Genomic DNA, 22,556 nt, shown 5'->3' on the forward strand with positions numbered 1-22,556 from the left:
GTAATTGTTTTTATCTGCCGCTACACAGAAGCTGCTCAGCTGCATGGAAATAAATATACTTCAGCAAGACTCTCTGCTAAAGGTAAATAGATCTCAGGATTTGCTGTGGGGTCACGTTCCTGTCACATTGTTACCATTTATTAATGCTGTCTTTTGAGAACAGGATGTCTGCTGGCATATGGAAGATGCTTCTGTTTTACACTTTATCCTAATTTGTAATCTATTTTGATTGCTGCAATTAGCACATTATGAATGAGTTGCCGAAACTCTGACCAATGCTTTTGGTTGTGAGAAGGGGGGCGCTCTCCCATGTGACTGGTTCCTCCGCACCACCACAGTCCAAAATAGTTTATTGCAGGAAAATGTACAGTGTGACACACCCATCACCTTGTAACCTCAACTGCTGGGGATAGGTTGAAATGCATTGGGGAAGAGAGATTGTTCCTAATGCTGGCCATACACGCTACAATTATCAGGGCGATCCGCCTGATATCGGGGAGGGCGACCGAGGGTTAAATATTGCTCGGTCGGGCATGCCGGATTGTCCAGCATGCCCGTCCGATGCAATATTTCCCGGTAAACTGTCGGCCGCATCGGGCAGTGTATGCCCAGCCGCGGCCGTCAGACAGACAGACACATTTCCTGTGTTCCTTCCTACGGAAGAAACAGGGAAATGTCTCCTCCCCCGGGGGCAGAGCGCGGATGTCAGGCTGATCCACTGTGTCGGTCTGACAGACATTTTATCTGGCCGTGTATGCCCAACATAAGTATTCACCAACTAAGACGCGGTTCTTGCCTTGCATTATGGGAGGAGCTGCATTCTGTGTAAATCACTGAAACGCTTTCCTGCTACAGTCGACTTCAGCTACGGGTGTGGTAAAAGAGATAGACAGTAATTAGTCAGACAATGTCTTGATAGACACCAGATTTTAGACAGTCAATAGTTAGACACAAACAAAAGTCAGACACATTAAAGTTAGACATGTAGAAAGTTCGACAGGTACAAAAGGTCGATAGGGTCAAAAGTTCGACATGAAAATGGTCGACACAAGAATGGTCGACAATTATTATTTTTTGTTTTTTAGCCCTAATCTTAACCCATAACACCTCCCTTGGTTGCCTAACCCTAACCGTCTGGGTAAGTGCCTAACCCTCCAGTAAGTGCCTAATCCTAAAAAAAATGTGTAGACCATTGTTGTGTTGATCTTTTTCATGTCGAACTTTTGACCCTGTCGATCTTTTGTACCTGTCGAACTTTTTAAATGTCTAACTTTAGTGTGTCTAACTTTAGTGTGTCTGACTTTTGTCTGTGTCAAACTTTTATCCTTGTCTAACTATTAACTGTCTAACATCTGGTGTCTATCGAGACATTGACTAACTAATTACTGTCTATAGTCCGGAACCCTCAGCTACAGCATGATAGAAGTAGATAAACTCATTAAAAATGAATGCTTTTTTTGTGCAAAGTCTGTAGAAAGTGTTATGATATTAATACTTTAATTCAATAAAGATACAAACATGAATGAAGCCATTTTTATTATTATTCTTTATTTATATGTCACCACCAAGTGTCCATAGCGCTAACAATGACATTGAAAACACAACCACTTCAATATAGAAAGTACAGCAAGAACCGTACAAAGCTATAGACTGAACAATGAAATAGAGAACTTCGTGAGTGACAATAAAACGTTCTCACTCAATGACCCGGTGCCCTGTGGTAGGCAGACAGATAGGATCATTGACCAAGAACATGTGTGGGAGCGCACACTGTGGACACGGATAGTGCTGGAAGAGAGCAAGGAGGTGGAGGGTTTTGCTTATGAGAGCTTACAGACTAAGGGGTCTAAGTACTAAACCTTGGAGAGAGAAAGTGCCAACCAATCAGCTGCTAACTGCCATTTTTCAAACACAGCCTGTAAAGTGACAAGACTTTATATTTCTCCAAGTATTAGTACATATGTATCAAAGCTTGGAGAGAGATACCAAACAATCAGCTTCTGTCATTTTTCAAACACAGTGTGTAAAGTGGCATTTAGAAGCTGATTGGTTGGTACTTTAGCACTCTCTAAGGTTTCATACATCTCCCCTTAAGGGAGACATATTATGTTGCTGTTTCTTAGTTGGAGTAAAATTATAATTTTTTTTTTTTCATGACTGATTGTTTTGGAAATTAACCCAAGAGCAGCCGACCGTTCTTTCATAGGCTGTTTGTGTTACTCTTTATACTGTATATACTCAGAGGGTTGGTATAATGTATTTGCGGTGATGTGGGATTCACTGGTAAATGCAATAAAGACAGTATATAGTGTTTAATTTTTCTCATTATATAGGCATGTAATTTGTGACGTCCGTGATTGTGGTGACCACACTATGTACTTTTCATTTTATTTGAGGGAAATATCCTAAAACAAGAAGATCGTCAACTTCAAGCAATTCCTTATTTGTTGTCCCTTAATTGCCACTCAGACCTCTTCACAGGCTGATAGACTTCCCTACGTCCTTCAGAAATCCTCACATGGCAACAGCTCAAGCCACATATCCCCCACATGTCCTCCAATGTTATCATATGTCTCTGGGATCACCCACACATGCTCTGAAACCACCCCGTTTAGCTGATACGGCCATCAGATCCGCCACATGCCCCCTATAATGCACATTACATTCCGTAATGCTGCTAGTACATGACAGTCAGCGTCCTGTGGATGTTGCACAGTTAGCGGTTTATTGCTTGTTATTGTACACTGCACAAAGCTCAGCGGACTCTTTGGAACTGACATCAGTGGTGCCGTACAGGAGCTCTCTGCAGTTAGTGCACAGAACCATATACTACCCTGGCTCTACCACCACTGACATTAAATATATATATATATATATATAAATGTGGAATTTGGAAAAGACATGCGCCTGATAGTGTAGTATTACGAGTGAGAAATGCACGTGCTCAAAACAAAATGTGCATACCGAATAATAAATCGGTCCCAACGCGTTTCGCCTAATAAGACTTCCTCAGGGGTATGTGTGTGTATATATATATATATATATATATATATATATATATATAAATATATATATATATTTCCAGAGGATAGGGGTGCACTCACCAGACTTCATAAGTTTTTTCATAAGAATATAGTTTTTATTTAAATCTTCGTAATAAAAGTACAGCCATCGATGTTTTGGTCCAATCCAAGGACCTTTGTCAAGATGCAAGTACATGTAACATTAAACACATATCAATTGTACAATTAACAATGGCAAGTTCCTCCCACCATGGTCACCTGTAATGTATCAGCTACACTCATCGGTAAAGTCATATAGAGCACATATAGTATTCAAGCTGTTATTAATATCCACCAATAACTATCAGGAGTAAACAAAATAAACATATGAGCGTTCACCAATCTCTGAGCTTTGTTCAGTACTGAGTCTCCAGCGTGCGTTCCAGCCACTACCTGTTCCTCCTTCTGGAACACACACCCTCGGTGCCAAAGAAACTGCATCCGGAATGTAGACAAATAACTAGCGTTATTCAAGGCAAAAATGAATAACGCTAGTGGCCGGAATACACTCCGGTCATCTAGCTGTGGTCTACTCCCACTTAACTCCATGGAAACATGACAACAAAAAACAAATGTTGTCATAAATACACACATATGGTATGCGATCCAGTCATTGCTTCTTACACTGGAACACACGCTCACCAGGCAACCAGGTTAAAAAGAAAAATACATTCTGCTAAATAAAGAGCAAAAGATCTAACACTATACTATAAGACACGTCCCCGTTCTCCATGGAAGCAAAAACGGTCAATGTAGCGAACAGAAGGTATACTCAGTAAACCTAAGAAAACACTCAAAAAAACTAATTCAATACTAAATATAAATGATACATAACACAATTAAATAACAATTAAACAACTGAATAAACACAAAAAAAAATAAAAAAATAAAAATAATAATATGAAAATATCAAAAATACCACAATGACACACAACACATAGCTCTCCATCAATCATCAGAAAATGAATAAATGGAAAAACTGAATGTAAAATATATATAAAAAAAATTTATACAGATATTGATGGTGCACCCCTATTTGTAAAGTCACAAGAACATACTCCAATGTGCTGCTTCATTGAGACCCTTTGGGTAAATAGTGTCAAGTTTATGAGTCCATAACGCTTCCTTTTGAAGCAGCAGTTTACCACGGTCTCCTCCTCTGCTCGGTGGTGGCACCCAATCTATAATTATGCATTTCAGAGTAGATAATGGATGCTTCAGTTCGCAGAAATGTCGAGTGACCGGTTTATCGAAGGTCCCATTCGTCAAAGCAGATCTAATGGATGACCTATGATTGGCCATTCGTTCACGAAATGGTCTTATAGTCTTGCCAATATAGTATAGCGAGCACGGACAGATAAGAGCGGTGCAGGTAACTGTATGCCGAATCCAGAATTTGCGACCAGCACGTGGATGGCAGAACGTCTGACCAGTGAGCATGCTTCTACAGGTGGTGCATCCAGCACAACGATGGCACCCTGGTTTAGGAGCACTCAGCCAAGTGTGTGAAATGCTTAAACTCGGCCGATCTGGGCGCATCAAAATGGATACATATATACAAAAAACATGCGCTCCTCCAGCACTCTGTTAGCATAGGGCATACAGCCTAACTGGCTCTGGTGCACTCCTGTTATTGTGTAATATATATATATATATGTGTGTGTGTGTATATATATATATATATATATATATATATATATATATGTGTGTGTGTGTGTGTGTATATATATATATATATATATATGTGTGTGTGTGTGTGTATATATATATATATATATATGTGTGTGTGTGTGTGTGTATATATATATATATATATATATATATGTGTGTGTGTGTATATATATATATATATATATATATATATATATATATATATATATATATAGAGGCCAGTAGTCATCAACAGAGAGGTGTAGTGTGTATGTATATATGTGTGTGTATATATATATATATATATATCTATCTATCTATATCTACACATCTACACTAGCGCCACCTCTCTGTTGCTGACCACTGACCTGTATTACCCCCACTGTCATTGCATGTATTGGGGGAGATGTATCAAAGCTTGGAGGGAGATAAAGTACCAACCAATCCGCTCCTAACTGTCATTTTTCAAGCACAGTCTGTAAACTGACAGGAGCTGATTGGTTGGTTTTTTACCTCTCTCCACTCTATGGGGCCTATGTACTAAGTCTAGGAGACAAAGTACCAGCCAATCAGATCCTACCTGGCTTAGTACATCGATTCCCCCCTAATCTCTCCAAGGCTTGATACATCTACCCCTTCTCATCTGCTGCACATGAATCTGTATTGCCCACATTGACATAACCAAAACTGAAAATCTAGTCTTGGGAGGAATATCTTAAATACAAACTGATACCTGTAGGTCACTTATGTAGGTTAGGGCATTCAGGCTGTTGGATCCCTCAGTGCCTTCCACTTGCCCAGTGCACCCTCCTGTACGCTCATTGCATCAGCCGGAGTGTGAAGCTTGTAGTAGACATGAAAGGACTCTCTTCGCTCCGGCCATCTCCGTCTTTTAGCGAAGCAGCGTGAGTGTACTGTGGCAGACACGTGCTAAAGTAAGGAAACCTTCCAGCTATCCTAAATGCTGGATCGTAGATGATTAACCTTTTTTAGAACATGATTGTATGTTAAAAATATTCCACTCAAAACTCTGTTTTTCTTTGTGGAATTGGCCTCAAAATCTGCTAAACTGATGAAAGCAGTAATCTGATTAGATGTACTGCTGTCAGCATGTTTGTAAAACCGAAGTCCTGTCTGAGGCCGTGTGGGTGCAGCAGAGTTGGCCACCATTGTGCCCCAAATCAAGGTTGCCAAATGTGTTCACTAAAAGAGCCACCGTAGCATGTGCACCAGGTCTAGTTTAGGCGTAATACTTACATCTACTATATCTTAACCATTTATTTGGTTTGCAAAATACGCATTCGCAATTGGGTTTAAAAAATTAAACCAAAAAAAACCTTCCTCTAATACAGCAGCAGGTACAGCTCTCCATCTCGTGTAACGGAAGAGAAAAATGACATGCAAATATACGCTCACAAAAATACAATTTATGCCTGTAGACATAGAAAGCACCTATCTGTGTTAGCAGAGCATTTGTAATCAGCCAATCATAAGTGTTTTAGTGCTGGCAACAGTCATCATCCTGTAAGTGCTCCTGCCCGTGACCACCCACAAATAACATGGCTCTCACAGACCTTCTGCGTTATATGCTGGTCTGCATGTGCAATTGTGCAAACCTGCTCTTACTGTCCTCGGCATATATTAGAACGCCCGTTTCCTTCCCCATGCCATCTCCAAGAACAAGGGGCAACATGAGCCAAAATCACTATGGGCCATATTCAATTTGGCTGTGAAAAGTCGGAATCGCATGTTTCAATTATCCCCGTATTCAATTTAAATGACTTTTCACCGGTGCGAGAAGTCTGTGAAAAAAAACGGGGATAAGTTTTCACCATGTTTTACATGGCGAAAAAAAGTGCAGAATTGGGGTTTAGGTGTCTGGAAAAGTTTTTCAAAAACATCGGGACACCACAAAAAAGTAACTTTAAATTTGGGGGTGAAAAAAAATAAAATAATAGGGGAACATGCCAAACTAACGAAATTAATTCTGGTGGGATCCCCAAGTATGCGGCAGGAGTTTTCTTCATTGCGCAGAGTAGCGGCAGGTGCATTTCTGCAGAATTTTTTTAATTAACTTTAGGGAATTAAAAATATGCTTACCCTCATTTTCATGTACCCCACATTTGATAGGAACAACTCATTTTTCAAAAAAAAAATCTAAGTGCTATTCTTCATCACTTCTTCCTAGCCACAAAAAAAACAAAACACATCTGCCGCGGCCATTTAAAAACGCTAATTACCTTCAGCAGGGAAAAACGGGGGTACCCACAGTGATCCCCCATGTCAGGACATCATTAGGGGGGTCCCAGGATGAATTCCCGAAAATTCCCCTATTTTTCCCGATACTTACCTTTTCGCCGGCTCCTGTTTTCGCCGGCTCCAAATTGAATACGGGGATAAAGCGGGCACGCACCCGATACTTTATCCCCAGAAAAGCTCCGATGTGGAGCGAAAAGTCCAGCACGGACATCTCGCTCCATGTTTGAATATGGCCCCAAATCTTCATAGGAGCACCTGCATGTGGATAATTTTCTGGACACATGCATAGCAATCTTAGGCATTTTAAGCATCACAAACGGCATCGATCTCTATCTGCATCAGTCCCTGGGGGAGAAGTGATAAAGTGGAGGAAGATAAAGCACCAGTTAACCAGCTCCTAACTGTCATGTTACAGGCTGTTTTTGAAAAATGACAGGAGCTGATTGGTTGGTACTTTATCTCTCCAATTCTTAGACATCTCCCCCCCCTTTGTGCACACCGTATAGGACACCACGTTGTCAGCTGTACATCAGTGGAAAGACACCAGCCGTGTAGAAGAGCATAAACTCACTTAGATTTTTATACTTGTAACATTCATCTTATCGATACTTTATATTGAGACCTTATTACCAGTACCCTGTGCAAAACTAGACGTGGGCAGTTTGGACAGGCAAGTACCAGTAATATTATGTATTTTCCACAGTGCGTAAATAGCATTGTTGCAGCATGTTTATTATATTGTGCAATGTACCCAGCTGTTGACATCTTTGTGATAGCTTCCAGTAGCATCATATATTTCACACTCGCTTACCCAATGTCTAATAATTTACATCTCAATTGGAGATGCCAGTGACGTGAATCAAAGGAGGACAATATTATTGACAATAGGTATCTGCGTAGGCAACTCTATATATGGGACATACAGTAGTACTAGTAATTAAAATTGAAATGTAGCTGTTTGTGTCTACGCCTATGCTACCTGAAATGGCTGATGACAGAGGACAATAGCTTGCAGTTATAGTGTAAACTTTTACACTTGCACTATAAGCATTTTTTTCCCCTGACGCATCGACTTATATTTTAGGTTTTGTGAGCCTTCAGTTTAAAAATGTAATGTTTCTAATATGTACTGATGCGGGGGCCAGGGGCATTGTAACTAATATGACTTCTTTTCCTTTTCTGTGTGACTGTGTTTTGTTGTTTTTTGCCTGTTTAGCTGTGACTTTCTAGTTCACATAATAAAACTTGTTTTCCCATGATGGGAAACCTGTTGACTGTGCTTCCAGTTTATGTTACCTTATCGTCCACGCGTAAGAGGTATATTTTAGCCATTATCCAATTTTCTGTCCTGAAGGAAATACAGAACGCAACAGGGAGTGTGATAGATACATTTTCTGACATCTAAAACATCACAATAATTAGTATTTGTGTCTTTGAAAAAAAAATAATTTTAGGAAATCAATAGGTAACGTATGGAAAGATGTTGTATTTCATAGCAACCACTCTTATTGTGGCTGTAACTTGTCAAGTAAAATGAAAGCTGATGTCTGGTTGCTGTGCGTTACAGCATAATATCCTCACATTACCCGTGAACCAGTTTCCATGAGTGTTACCCAGTCTTCAGTGTCATCTTGGTCTCCTTGATAATTAGATGGTCCCTTCTCATTTTTAGATGTAACCCCGTATTAATACAAAATGGGTAATGATTTGTTTTGTATTTTATCTTTAATATTTTTATAGTCTAATTCTCAGTGTTCTGTCGTTGCAGGTAGTATAACACCAACAGTTGAGCTGAATGGTCTTGCTATGAAGAGAGGTGAACCTGCCATCTACAGGCCGTTAGATCCCAAACCACTTCCAAACCACCGAACTAATTACAATTATCGTGGCATGTACAATCAGAGGTTAGTATGAGAGTATTGTATAAGTCTTTACTGTATACCTTTCAATCTAGAGATGCTGGATCCAAGTTTACCGTGAGATTATGACTTCAAAGTTGCTGATCTGTTTAAATTTGGTTTCCCTTTGACCAAAGCGACCTATGGTGTAATATGAATGTTGGAACTATTTATTATCAATATTATTGTGCAAGCTGGATCAGTTGCGCTTTGCAATGGACTATAATTGTTTTATAGAGATGCTTTCCAAGATCAACTAAACGCATTGTAAGTTTGATGGGTGAAATTTGAATTTGTATGCGGGGGTGGGGGAAGCCATCGGTACCACAGTCACATCCCTGCTATGTGCTGTTGGCAGACCCTTTAAGGGGTAAATTTACTATGCAGCGCTTTTCAAAAACAATGAGTCTTGGGCGACTTTGGCCATTGGTTTTAAATGGGCAATAATATTAAATGCAGAAAATACCTGGTTTTGTATCTGACATTATGGCCCCTTTCGATCCAGCCCCCAAAGTCTGCGAGTATGTGACATTCCGCCTGCAATTATTCCATTCCTCACAGTTGTGGACAGGTCACTGGCTCCCACGGTAATGACACACGATAAGCTCTCTGGCTGTATACATTCCCACTGTCTGATAGGATACAGTTTGTTCTGTAAAAGTCCACTTCAAGATTGGGTCATACTGAAGGGCAGGAAATTGAATATGGACCCCAGACAAATGCACTTTGCGACCTGAAAATTTGGCAATTTTAGTGGGAGAGAGAAGTTGTCTGTACTGACCAATCAGCTTCTAACTGTCATTTATCTAGCCCAGCCTGTAAAATGACAGAAGCTGATTGGTTGGTATGGGTAACTTCTCCACTTTAGGTTTCTCCTTAACGAAACAATGTAAAAGTAATATAATGGCAAAACAAAAATTACCAGGTAACCTTTAAGTCAATGATGTAACTGATGAGTTTATAAATTAAAGCAGTGCTTCTCAAATCCAGTCCTCAGGACATACTAACAGTGTATGTTTTCCAGGTCTCCTGACAGAGGGCCTGATTCAGACCCTGGCGCAAGTAAAACATTTTACATATGAGCATGCGTCCCAATGGTCACTGCCTGGGGACCTAGATCAGAACTGCATGGAGAATTACAAGAGAAATAATTAAAGCCACCTGTGTATCTTTCAAAAATGTGTAAATCGGTAATGAATATATCTTTGCTTTAGCAAGGAGATATGGAAAAGATGCATTGTTAGTGTGTCCTAAGGATTGGATATAAGAAGCACTGAATTAATGTATAAAATGTGAAGGAAAGTCTTTATCTGTAATTCCAACTCTTGTCATTAGGGGCTGCTATATGCTGTAGAAATACATTGCATTAAAGTCCCAGGCTTAGAGGTATGGTACAGTGAAGATGAAAATATGTTTTGTTGTTCGTCGTCTATTTTTTTTTAATGTTTTTTAATTTGGATGTGTTTCTTTACTCTGAAGGATGAGTGGGATTCGTCCACCGCATGTACTTGAAAACTGTGGTGTATGAGCCCCACTAGTCTACCACAGTGACAGGCAACATACAAGTAAAAAATAAAAGAACTTACTGACATGTTCCCCTACCAGTCCAGGCCACCAGTGGGGGAAAAAAGAGAGAGATGGACAATGGTGGGTGAGGAACTTTAAGTGCCCTATAACTCCCCCCTCCCTGGCACGCACAGAAATGGAGGCCCCCTCGTTTGAAAGAAGGGAGTCCCCTCTTTCAAATCTGCTGCCCCCATAAAAAGCTAATGTATGGGGATATGTAACCAATACAGTGCAGAAATATAATGGAGTCCAGGGATGGGGTAAGATCTCCCCCCAATATGGTATCCATAAATAAAGGAACACTGTGCCCTATTTTCAACACATAGGGGCATCCTTTTTTTAAATGGTGCTCTATTGGTTGCTGTTGTCTAGTGAACAACAGATTAATTCACTAAAACAGTACAGAAAAAAATCTAATGTTCCACAGATGGGATTGGCTCTAAAGCCCAGATCTCCCCCATCGTGCATCAAATAAAAAATGGGTCCCCTCATTTAATGCATTAAGTTTTCCACTTTTTAAAAAAAAATGGCAGGGCTTGTTGGGCTACAATATTATTTTTACATATTGCAAGCTTTTAAACCAAAATAGTGAAAATTATCAAATTAAAAAATGTATGATCACTTTTAGGTGCAGATTTCTTGTGTAAAAACCTCTGCATAGTATCCTGCTTTTGGCCATTTTAGAAATTGGAGTATTGCCACAGCAAGAACCATAAAGCTTATATTTGAGGTGTTTTATATATATATATATATATATCAGTTCGGGTTGGTCCACACTCACGTCCTCATAGTTAAATTGCTGGGGTAGCTTACCCAAAAGGAAGTCCAAAAACCACCCATAAAGAACAAAAATATGCAAAAATGGGGTGCACTCACCAGTCTTCCAATAAAATCCTTTATTTAAATGTTACATAGCAGCAGGTATCATAGTATGTCGACATACTATGATACCTGCTGCTATGTAACATTTAAATAAAGGATTTTATTGGAAGACTGGTGAGTGCACCCCATTTTTGCATATTTTTATTTATATATATATATATATATATATATATATATATATAAAAGCCAACGTTGCTGTGGCTCAATGAAAAAAAAAAAAAATCACCTTTTTTGGCTATTTTGGTTACATTTCCTTTGACGTGTTAAACAGAGCAAAATTACTAATGTTATTTCCTGAAAAATAGTTTGTGTAATGCATGAAAAATTATGTGATATTGAAATAGAAAAATGGCCTCAGCACAGGTGTGAGAAAACCCTCAGCAGCACAGGGGTTAAAGTTAACATTTTTCTTTTTGATCACTGTGCAGTTGTTTTCTTAAAAGAACAGCTAGGCTTCACTTTATGGGGTCTGTTGTTCCATTTAGATCAGCAGGAGGAGTAATAGTGACAGGCTACAGCTGTCCGCACTCTGCATTATCTATGCTATCTGTATATTGGCCCAATGTCATGGTGTGAAAAAATCATGATTGTTTAAAAGAAAAAAAAAAAAAAAAATCAGATTTGTTTTTTATTTAATTTTTTGTTTTATTTAAATTGTTTTTGTTAAATTTAAATTGGATTTTTATAAAAATGATCAAGTAAACAAATAAACCAAGTAAAAACAATAAGAATTTATTTTAAAATACTGTAACTTTAATATTTTTTATGTAAATGGCTTGACCATGTCACTATGAGGCATGGCATGGCACCGCAAACTACACACAAATCACACACACTGCAAAAGAAAAGAAGCAGCAATGATGTTAAAAGTTACAGTAGTAACTTGCCTTGCCTGATTTGTAAATCTGAATAAGCCTACACATTAGGTTTATTGAACGCCTTAAAAAGAAACACAAGTTTTGCAGCTTTGTCAGTACCCAAGCGGTTTTTCAGTTTTGACTGCACCAAACCAAATGTCGAAAATATTCTTTCTACTGAAGCTGATGATGCTGCAGCTGCAGTTTCTGAACCAATGTGCATTTTCCACCAAATTTAACAATATATTAAACACCATGATTATTATTTTTTTTAAATCATGTGATTTAAATCAAGTTGATTTAAATCAGCACACCCTGCCCAATGTATCACCTTGTATGTGAAATTACAACACTTGTGATGCCCGATATTGAAATTGATCTGTAGCAGGCCTATGCAGCAAGTGATCTTGCTACATGGCCCAAGCACCGCCCACCTAGGGGTAAATGTACTAAAGGACAATTTTTATTGTTTAAAAATCAATCAACAACATTGATGTTGTCTTGCACATTTACTAACACTTAAAATTCAATATGAAAAAAAAATCGTCTGTTAATGTGTGATTTAGCCACGGAAACAGCAACATCAATGTTGATTCATTTTTGTCGATTAACATCAACCTTTATCAAATTTACCCACTAGATTTCATCCAATCTGACCACCCATAAGCGTAGACAAATAGGACAGTGGTTATATTCTTCGGCTTGGTGCAGGAAACCGACAGTAAAAACAGTTTCCGTAATAAAACTAAATTTGAACTTTCTGTGCAAAATGTTATTCCCACAAAATAGGTTGCATAAAGAAACGTTTTTAATGTTATATTTTAATATACAAATTGGACACACTTTCCCATTTTAAAGCGATTTATTAGTGTAGTGATCAATAGGGCCGAATCAATGCAGCGCACTGTTGATGGCCGGGAGAGAGCTTCCAGAGCTAATCAATTCAGCGCGCTGTTAGGTCGACTAAATGATATCTTCTCGCACCCACCCGAGGGTACGTGGAGAAATGCGACAATAATGCCAGCCGCGAGGCTGTTTTACGGCTTAGCTCGGCGCTAGCAGCCTCTCGGCCGGCACTTTAGGTTCCTGCGACTAAACAACCAGGTTAAGTAGCGAGAACCGGCATTCTCCGACTTAACTAGTAAGTGCTGCACTAAACAGCGCGCTGAAATGAATAGCTCAGGGACCAACTTCCTGGCGCTATTCAACTGCTGAATTGAATCACCCCCGATGAGATACTGGGATAAATTGTATTTGTATTCGGCAGGAGGAGAAATAGTGTGACATTGAGATGTGATGTATATGTCCATTGAAATGCAGTAATTGCATGACAGTCAAACCAGTCCAAACCCACAATACCATCCTAGTTCTAGAGACCCTGGCAGGCGCCACCTCACCACCTTGTGACTCTAGCCTTGCCACTGCTGCCAGCATGCTGAAAGATTAAGCAGGAAAGTGGGTGGGGATGTTAGGTGTAGATGTAGACAGGAGGTACAGTTATGAGGGGCTGTAGACAACAGTAGGAGTTTTGGTGGTTTTGAGATTAGTGTATTTACCCTCCCTGCAGATGATTTGCCATGCCATCAATTGGAATATATATATATATATTTTTTTTCATTATTCTGCGGTGTTGATTGTACAGCAAACAGGATGGCTTGCACAGTGGCTCTCATTGAACAAGTCCAACCACAGCTTGCAATAGAGCTCTGTGGCAGAGCTTGTCGCTGGTTCTAGCCACGGGATTTAAAAAAGCAGTAATAATAAAAGCAAAACCAGCAGTGTGTGCATGTAATATTATTGCCCTTTTAAATCTAGCGGCCAAGACCTCTGACAAGTGTTCGCTTTGAAACTGGCAGCTTTGTAAATGTTCACCAATATGTTTGCTGAAAGGAAATGAGCAGCGTTACTACATTTCTATATATATTTGTAAAATGCATAATGTACCTTAACTGAATATTAATGTAACAAGTAAAAATTGGTTATAGTCGTACTATTCATTACAAATGAATAGGTTTTATATGAGAGTACATTTTCCTGATTACGACTGCTAATTTATTTGGCATCCCAGAATAAAGATTTAAATGTTAACGGTGCCTGCAATCCTTTTTTTGACACTAGATGGTGCTATACACTGTCTAATACAGGAGCTTTCCACCTCTTACTTTCTCTGCCCTCCTCATGCTTTACCAAATCTTAAGGTGCGTACACACTGGACGATATTTTGCACGATTTTCATTATTTTCACGCATCGGAACGACAAATCGTGTAAAATATGTCCAAATCGTGAGTGTCCACTCATGATCACACCTGCCTAGAGCAGGCAAGATCTGCCAATCTCTTACACGATGCACTGGAAATCGTTAAGGACGCACGATAGGTCACTGGTCAGATTGGACACTTTTAAGCACCATATCGTGTCCCGGAGTGCCGAGGAGAGTTCAAGGGAGATCGGTAACGATATATCGCATCGTAAGCGCATCGTCTAGTGTATACGCACCTTAAGTCCCACCTGCTTCACAACAACTTACTTACTACATCTGCAGCACTAAATGCTACTAGTTATGCACTGAAATACTTTTCAGCACCAAATGTAGTCTCATATTTTTACTTCCCAACATTTTACTCTATCCAAGGGGGAGAATTATAATAACAGATTTTGTTTTTAACGTAGACTTGTTCCACTTTTTCTCCCCATGCAGTTCCCACTTTTTCCTAAATCGTGCACTGTCCATCTCCCTTGTTTCCTCCTTACTAGCAGCAATGCCTTCTCTTTGCACTCTCTCACTATTCTCCTTGCCCATCCACACTCCAGACCCCCTTCATCCCCCCATGTTGATTGGAAGACATGCAACAATAAGTGACAGAGCTTGGTCCAAAGTGCAGCCGCAGCCAATGGAGAATAATTTCCTCCGCCACTCTGGTTATGGACCTCTGTGTTCTTTTTTCTTTTTTAAATTTTAGGTTTATATATAACAAGTTGCATTGGCGCTGAGTGAATAAGCATGCTTGTTACCTTAACTCACATTGCGGTATAGAATAAAGGTACAAAACCGTAAACCATTCTTATAGTTTAACATGAGCGTACACACTGCACAGTATCTGGGCTTTGTCTTTTTTATAATCTATCCTTCCTGATACCCAAATTAGGTTTTAATTAGCTCTGTGTGCCCACAACAATGCAGACTTACGGTCTTCTCTGTAAGCTTACATCTGTTTCTGTAGATAAAGATTGGGGTTCTGCATAAAATACTATAATCTTTAAAATCTTTCAAAGCCTCGGCAAATGTTTTGACTGCAAGTCAAAGCGGTTATATTGACGTTGTGATCACTGTTATGTGAGTAATCTGCCCATTTCATATCATTGGTGCATTTATCCTATATGCCGATAGTGCTGCTTAATTAAAGCAAGATCCTCTGCCGCGGTGTTTGTGTACTATCAGCGGGAAAGGTGAAAGTTCTTATAAAGCCTCTGGTAGCTTATTTGGGACAGCAACAGCTTGGTTCATTACTAATGTTCTATGCCACAAGGGACTACTGTACCAGGTTTGATGTAGGACAGTGTCCAGAATGTTAAGCTCTCTGGTGAAGCTGTGTCCCAAGGAGTCCAGGTTGCCCTGATGGCAAATGGTAGAGGTACATCTAGAATAAATAATCAATAATATAATAAATGGTAGTTACATCTAGTTATTAGGTAGATGTGCCTATTTTAGGGGAGTAGTAGAGGGATACTTGGAGGGTTACTTACAGGTTTACAGACTTTACTTGCAGAAACTTATTTGAGGCAGTTTAAAACCCGGACCCGGGTCTTCCATCTAACGTTGGACGTTTGAAGATGATGTCCTCTCCAAGCACTACTGTGCCTGCCAATCAAATCCTTTTAGGCATGACCCAGGTCATCAAGAGCCGGGTTATGACTTTCAGACATAAATCCGCCGGGCCAGTGACACAGGTTGCAAGTCCCCGGGAATAACCCTAGTCAATTGCAGGGTCGTGGACATGGGACTGTCAACCCAGGTCAGACCCTTTCAGAAGTAATCAGGACTCCGGTCGACTCGCCATGCTCTGGCAAATTCTTTTGCTTATGTCTGAAAGTGGCATTAGAAACTGGTTGCAACTTCTCCACTTTATACATCTCGAAGATTTGATAAATCTCTCCCTACTATATTTTAGTCAACGAGTTATAGCTGAAATGTTTGATTTAGTGGTCCTTTATAATAGCTATTGGTCCCACATAATAGCGACTGGTTACAGAGAATTACATCAAGGGCTGAATTCAATTAGCCTCAAAGGGCTAATAAGCCGCGATGCAGCCACTTAACGCAGATTTCTATTCACCTTCTCCTGAGGCTCGAAAAGAAATCTGCGTTAAGTATTGCTTGTTCCCCTCATCACGGCCACCGAAAGCGCCTTAACCCATAGCTCTGGGTATTTATCCAGGAATAACGTGCATTAGCTGGAGATTTACTGCGCGGGGAAAAGGGCTTCTAATTGAATAGCCTTGGGCGTAAAAGTCCCTTTTCCCCACGCTGTAAATTAACGAGGCTAATTGAGTCCAGTCCTTAATGTCTTAACATGGTAAGTTTTTTTTTTTTTTTACTTTGCTCCTTTTCTGAGTTTTCTTTTCTGGCCGTATAGCAAAAAATGTTCTACCTAAGTTTCTGCAAATATCTTCTCTGATTTATTGCAATGTTCTTTCTCTTTACTGAAGCCAAAGTAATCTCTACCAACAGCAATTTAATTAGTAATGTGAGTAATATTTCCCTTTTGTAATTGGGTTTTTCTGCTTGCCTTCATTTATCTTTCTATGAAGGGCTACACGTTTTTTGTAATGACTTCTGGATGCCAGATTGGAATATAAAATACCTTATTCTTGTACCCCAACAGTTCTCACATCCCGTGGGCAAAGTAGTGGTCCCAATATTGTCTATTTAAGACGTATGTGCATAAATTCCATTATGCACAGTATATATAAAAAGTGTGTGGTTTGGGTTATCTCAATTTATTGTTGTTCATAAAATGGTATGACTACTTTGACAGCTTTCTCCCCAGGAAATTATGAAATTATTAAGAAGTAGCCGGATAGGGGGAGTGTAATCTAGCTGGACAGAGAGAATTTTGGAAGCCACTTGCAGATATTGTGCACTTGCTGAATGGACAGAAATATAATTGTGTCCAGCAATGTACACTGAGGAGGTGCAGGTCTGCAATGTTCCCGTCATCCAAATTGCGCCCTGGCTCTTAAAGAGGGAGGAGGGATCTCTGTTATTGTGCCTGTCACAGTAACGTAAGCGCAGCACGATTCTGATTTTGGGAGTCAAACCCCAGGAGCAGGATAGCGCTAGGTGACATGTAGAAAAAGCCGGATGGAGCGTACGTTATAAATACGCAAAGAAGATAGTTGCCCACTTTCCCCAAATTTATAGGAGACTCTCCGGTTTGGAGGAGTTCTCCCGGCTTCTGGTATAATAGGCAACTCACCTGCATCCCACTCAGTTCTCTTATGAAGTGGATGGGGTAGAGGCATGATGACCTGAGTCGTTATACAACATAATAATGATGCGGCCAGGATGATGTAAATGAGTCATGTGCCTCCCACCTGGACTTGCCCCCACCATAAATGTGGTATGTATGGCACACTGTTAAGCAGTATTTTCAGTTTACCACATTTATTATTTTCTTAAAGGGATACTGTAATTACATGTTACAGATGTGTCCTCATACACTGTTGCTGCAGTCGTGCTAAACAGCCCTTCATGATGTGTCAGGTCCTTTGTGAATCTGCTTGTGCCGGGTGTAATTTTCACCTGAAAATGCGTCTTAGTCGCAAAAACGGATGCGTCATACCGCTCCATGAGACTGCACTGATTAACTGGATATGCGACACTGTTATATCTGTTCTGTGACTGAGTCTGAATCTATATACAAAGTGCCACGATGCAGCAGCTGTGCCTTCTTCCACACCAAGTTATGTTGTGCTTCATTTCTAATGAATAAGTACAGTCTCGTGAAGTGGTTTTTCAGATCAGTTTGCGACTAGAGGCGCATATCCACTACACGAGAAAAATGAGCGATTGAACGATTACGACATAGTTATCGTTCAATCGTTCATTAATCATGCAGTGATGCGCACTCCCGCTGGTCGTTGCCGGCATCGGTCATCGCCTGAACATGCAGATCAACCTTCCGATATCGTCAGGTTGTGCATGTTCGGGCATGAGGGAGGGTGCCTGCACTGAACACCATATCGTTCAGTGTGGGCACATTATCCATTGCACAGGATGGTGAACGATTACGATGTTGTAATAATACAGTTTTTGTACACTTGTGTAGTGGATACGCACCTTTAGGTACATTTTTGGCATCTGCATTGCATATCGAGGCTAGATCTTTATTATGTTGTGAGTTATTTTCTTTTAATATAAGCTCTCTTTTAGATATAAGTTTTCATTTATGTTGTGGGTGTGGCACACTAGACACAATTCCTTTTAAGACTCTGGATGATATTTAATTCTCTATTATTGGCATATGGTAGCTCCAATTAACAATAACTTAGGTATTTATCAACATAATAAATACCGGAGACCGTAGTGGTTAGCATTGCTGACTTTACTGTGCTGTGGTCATGGGTTAGATTCCTAAAATGGCCCTTATATGTGTGAACTGTGTATGGTTCTCCCCATGTACAGTATGTGTGGGTTTCCTACCACAATCCAAAAACCTACTAGTAGATTAAATGGCTGATGACAAAATGAACCCTAGTGTCGGCCTGTGTGGTTGGAAAATTAGTCTGTAAGCTCCATTGAGTCAGGCACTGATGTGACTAAATATTCTCTGTGAATTGCTGCGTAATATGTAAGTGTTACATAAGAAACTGTTAAAAAAAATAAAGATAGGACGTGCCTTCCGTTTAATTTTTTTCTTTATTATATTTTTATTTAAGAGAAACATACAGAAGAAAGTAAAACTTGCCAGACAATAACATCACACTTAGAACAAGAATACATGGACCAACATAAAGCCTGGACAATGTGGAGTTGGTAGTCATGAATTGAGAACACGACCTGGCGAAAGCTTATGTTAACGGAAGTCTAAAGGCAAAAATCTGTGTCCAGATGTGTCCACGTACATCTATCCTTTGTGCGCTAAGTGTCGCGTTACACATAACGCATTGTGCGACGCTGTAGCGCCGAGCACAGTTTCATGCGACTTTTTCCATTACAGTGCATCTTATTCCCACAAGCAACTTATGCTGATTAAAGTGATCTGCGGCATGCCTATAAGCTGTGTGACACTGCGCTTATATCTTCATGCGAAATGCTTAGTCACAGTGTCAGCGGCCGTGACACTGTAACGTAGCATTTCGCATGCAGATACAGCTTTAGTCGCACACAGAATATGGGCATGCCACATATAATTGTAATCAGCTTAAACTTCTTGTGCGCCCATTTTGCGAATTAGACGCACTGTAAGGGAAAAACGCACAAGAAGATGCTCTGCGCTACTGAGCTGTTCCACGGCATGGCACGACTAGAAGAGCTGTTTAACGCGCAAAGAGGCTAGATGTATGTGGACACATCTGTAGAAAGTAGGTTCCCATTTTTTTGAACATGTATGTCCTCTCTTTAATGTTATATACATGTTCTGTGCAATACACAGACATAATTTCCTCCTCATCTTATTTATCTTTATATTTCTATTTCATGTTTTAATCGCTCACATCTGTCCCTGTCCTATGGGATCTTACAGTCAAAATTATCTACCACCGGTGCACACGCCAGGAACCGTTCCGTCTATAGCCAGTTTACTGGAATTTTTGGGTGTGGACTGAAAGCGGAAACGGAAATACCTGGAGGAAATCTATGTGAACTTGGAGACGCCATACAACCCCCAGACATTTAGTAGCAATCATGGCCGCTAACTGTGAGGCTGCAATGGTGACCAATGTGCCACCATGGTTATATACGGTTGCTTGTACTCGGCAATAGGACCTCGTCTACCGGAGCTTGGTAAATATGATCGCTTTGCAGTCCCATAGAAACCTAAGGGAGCTGCGGCTTCTTTCTTAAATGAAGGGTGTTTTTTAGTTACTGACCATTGAAAATTGGGCACCCCCCCTATAAATATGCATATAACGAAAGACCAAAACCAGATTTGAATTCATTGTTAGGTTTCCAAATATTCACCATTCACAATTATTAATGAATAATATAACAATTGGTCTGAATTGCAAACATTACATGAGTAATTATCCACCCTACACACATTAATAGTAAGGTCATGGCACCACCTTTCACTGTACCCCCAGGAACCCCTGATGAAAACGGTCTTATACATAGGAGGGTCCCAGTGTGCGGATCTTGCCACAGTCTCCTTATTGCTTCAGTGCACTAACACCTATGGGGCTTTGGAATGGTAATATGCTATTATTTTTTATTTATTTTTCACCATTTGAAACGTGTAAGGTCTTTAAAAGTTGCATAAAAGCATAGTCTTTTTTTATTCTCAAATATTCCTTTCTAGAAAATCCGTCCTGTGTTGTAGCTCTGATTGTGGAGATACGTGTAACGCAGCCCAGCCAGTTGAGCTGCTTAGGCTGTTTTTTTTTTTTTTTTTTTAAAAGGTGGAAGGTTGATTGCTTCCAACACTGAACACATGCATGAAGCTGTCAAACATTTTAACAGTCTTTGCAAAACTAAAGTCATTTTGTCGGCACGGAAAAAAAAAAAAAATCCCGTGGAAGGTTGATGCATTGAGAATGTTTATAGAGCACATTCCAGAGATCTTATCTCTTTAGTTTTATACCTGGTTTATCTTAAGTAAAAAGGGAAAAAAAAGTTGGCATGCTAATTTAATAATTTTAAACTCTTTGAAGTAACATTGGTGAGTATGGGATGTGGAGGTCCTATCGTGAATGATCATAATGAGTGTTTGCTGTGTGCCTTGTTATTTGAATGACACAGTACCTTACTGTGCTGTAGTCATGCTTCAGCAAGTCCAGTATGCCCTAGATGTATAGCTTGTATTATCAGCTAGAGCGACAGAAGAATGACTGTGACATTTCCTCATTGGGATACTGTACTCTAGAGGACATAGGGGTTTATATTCTAAAGTCTGGTGGTGTATGTTCACGTGGACGTAAATACTAAATCCTTCCTTCAATTTTGTTGCAAAATGAAACAGAATTTTTGCGGAAACCAGTCGACACAGCATGTGCACTTCAATTAGAGATGTCAAGTCGCCGGCGTTGCACTGAATCAGCTTGCGGACTAGGGGAAGTGCATGGAAGTGAGACACTCGTCCTGAACCCCGACAACTTCTGTTAGTGGTCATAAGCAAAGTATGGGAGGCTGTTTGAAGGTGTCAAATGGTTGATTTTTACAGCTTTTATAGGTCACTACCCCCGGAAACAGAGGCATGTCGCTCCCGTTTTCTGGGAAGGACAAGGCCAGGGTCTGCGTCGGTGGGCGCAGATTTTTGAAGTGACCAGCAACCGGTCAGGATGCGGTAAGCTTCAGCTCTCGCAGCCTGGCCAAAGTAGCAACCATCAAGACCGTTGGTTTCGATGGTGATCCCAGCCTGTGACATCGGTTCGCAGTGCTGGGATCGCAAATGCAGCAAGGAGGTGTCTGATACCGCCATTTGCACCTGAGATGGATGGAATTGCGCGGCCGCTTGTGTGCGTCTTTGCAAATCTGTCCATCTCTAAATCAGGCCCTTAATTAGTACCTCAGTCAATTTGATTTCATTTGATTTAACTGCCTGTGGCCAACATTGAATATCCTTAAATTGTACTGTCAAGCTGGATACATGCTATACAATGTATCGCACGGACGCGGATCGGAATGCTATATCGTACACATTGTTTAGTGTGTACACCTGATCCATCGTTCACCTCATCGTCCCATTTGCTGTTATGCATGGCGATGTGACTAAGACGCACCAGCAGACTTTGCTGGTTCATTTGATATGCGACATTTGTATATCTAGCGTAGCACGGAACCTGGCGGCTCACTTATGCCTGGCAAGTCTCTCTGCGTTTAAAATAAGAATGATTTTTCTCATTTTCATTCAGTCTGGAAGTATATGAACTAAAAGCCACAATTTCTCCTATTGAAACCTGCATTCATTTAATGCAGATTTCTAATTGAATAGCAGAAAGTTGCGGCTACAGGTTTTACTTGGGTAAAAGTCTCACAGCCTAGTTCATGTCTAAATGAGACTGCTCCTAGGAGACCAAGATGTTTGCTTTTAGCTGGCACCATTCAGCCTAGTGTTTTTAGTTTAAATTACCAATATAATAATATAATATAATATAATCTTATTCCAGGCATGTTTAGAAGTATGCGAAATCTAAATACAGTTCTGTTTGATATTTATCTTTT

At 40.1% G+C, this 22,556-nt stretch overlaps 1 protein-coding gene across 5 annotated transcripts in view; it reads left to right on the forward strand.

Annotated features, from left to right (window-relative positions):
* Positions 1-22,556, forward strand: part of STAU2 (staufen double-stranded RNA binding protein 2) — a 316,613-nt gene that overhangs the window by 20,143 nt on the left and 273,914 nt on the right. For 3 of the 5 annotated variants that reach the window (XM_088471437.1, XM_088471440.1, XM_088471438.1), the window contains exons 5-6: positions 29-82; positions 8,740-8,875. In XM_088471437.1, coding sequence (XP_088327563.1) covers positions 29-82; positions 8,740-8,875 — 190 coding nt within the window. The remainder of the gene's footprint in view (positions 1-28; positions 83-8,739; positions 8,876-22,556) is intronic. The other 2 variants (XM_088471439.1, XM_088471442.1) reach the window with 1 other exon arrangement.

This window comes from Taudactylus pleione, unplaced genomic scaffold, assembly GCF_031769625.1.
Source record: "Taudactylus pleione unplaced genomic scaffold, aTauple2 ptg000114l, whole genome shotgun sequence".
NCBI lineage: Eukaryota > Metazoa > Chordata > Amphibia > Anura > Myobatrachidae > Taudactylus > Taudactylus pleione.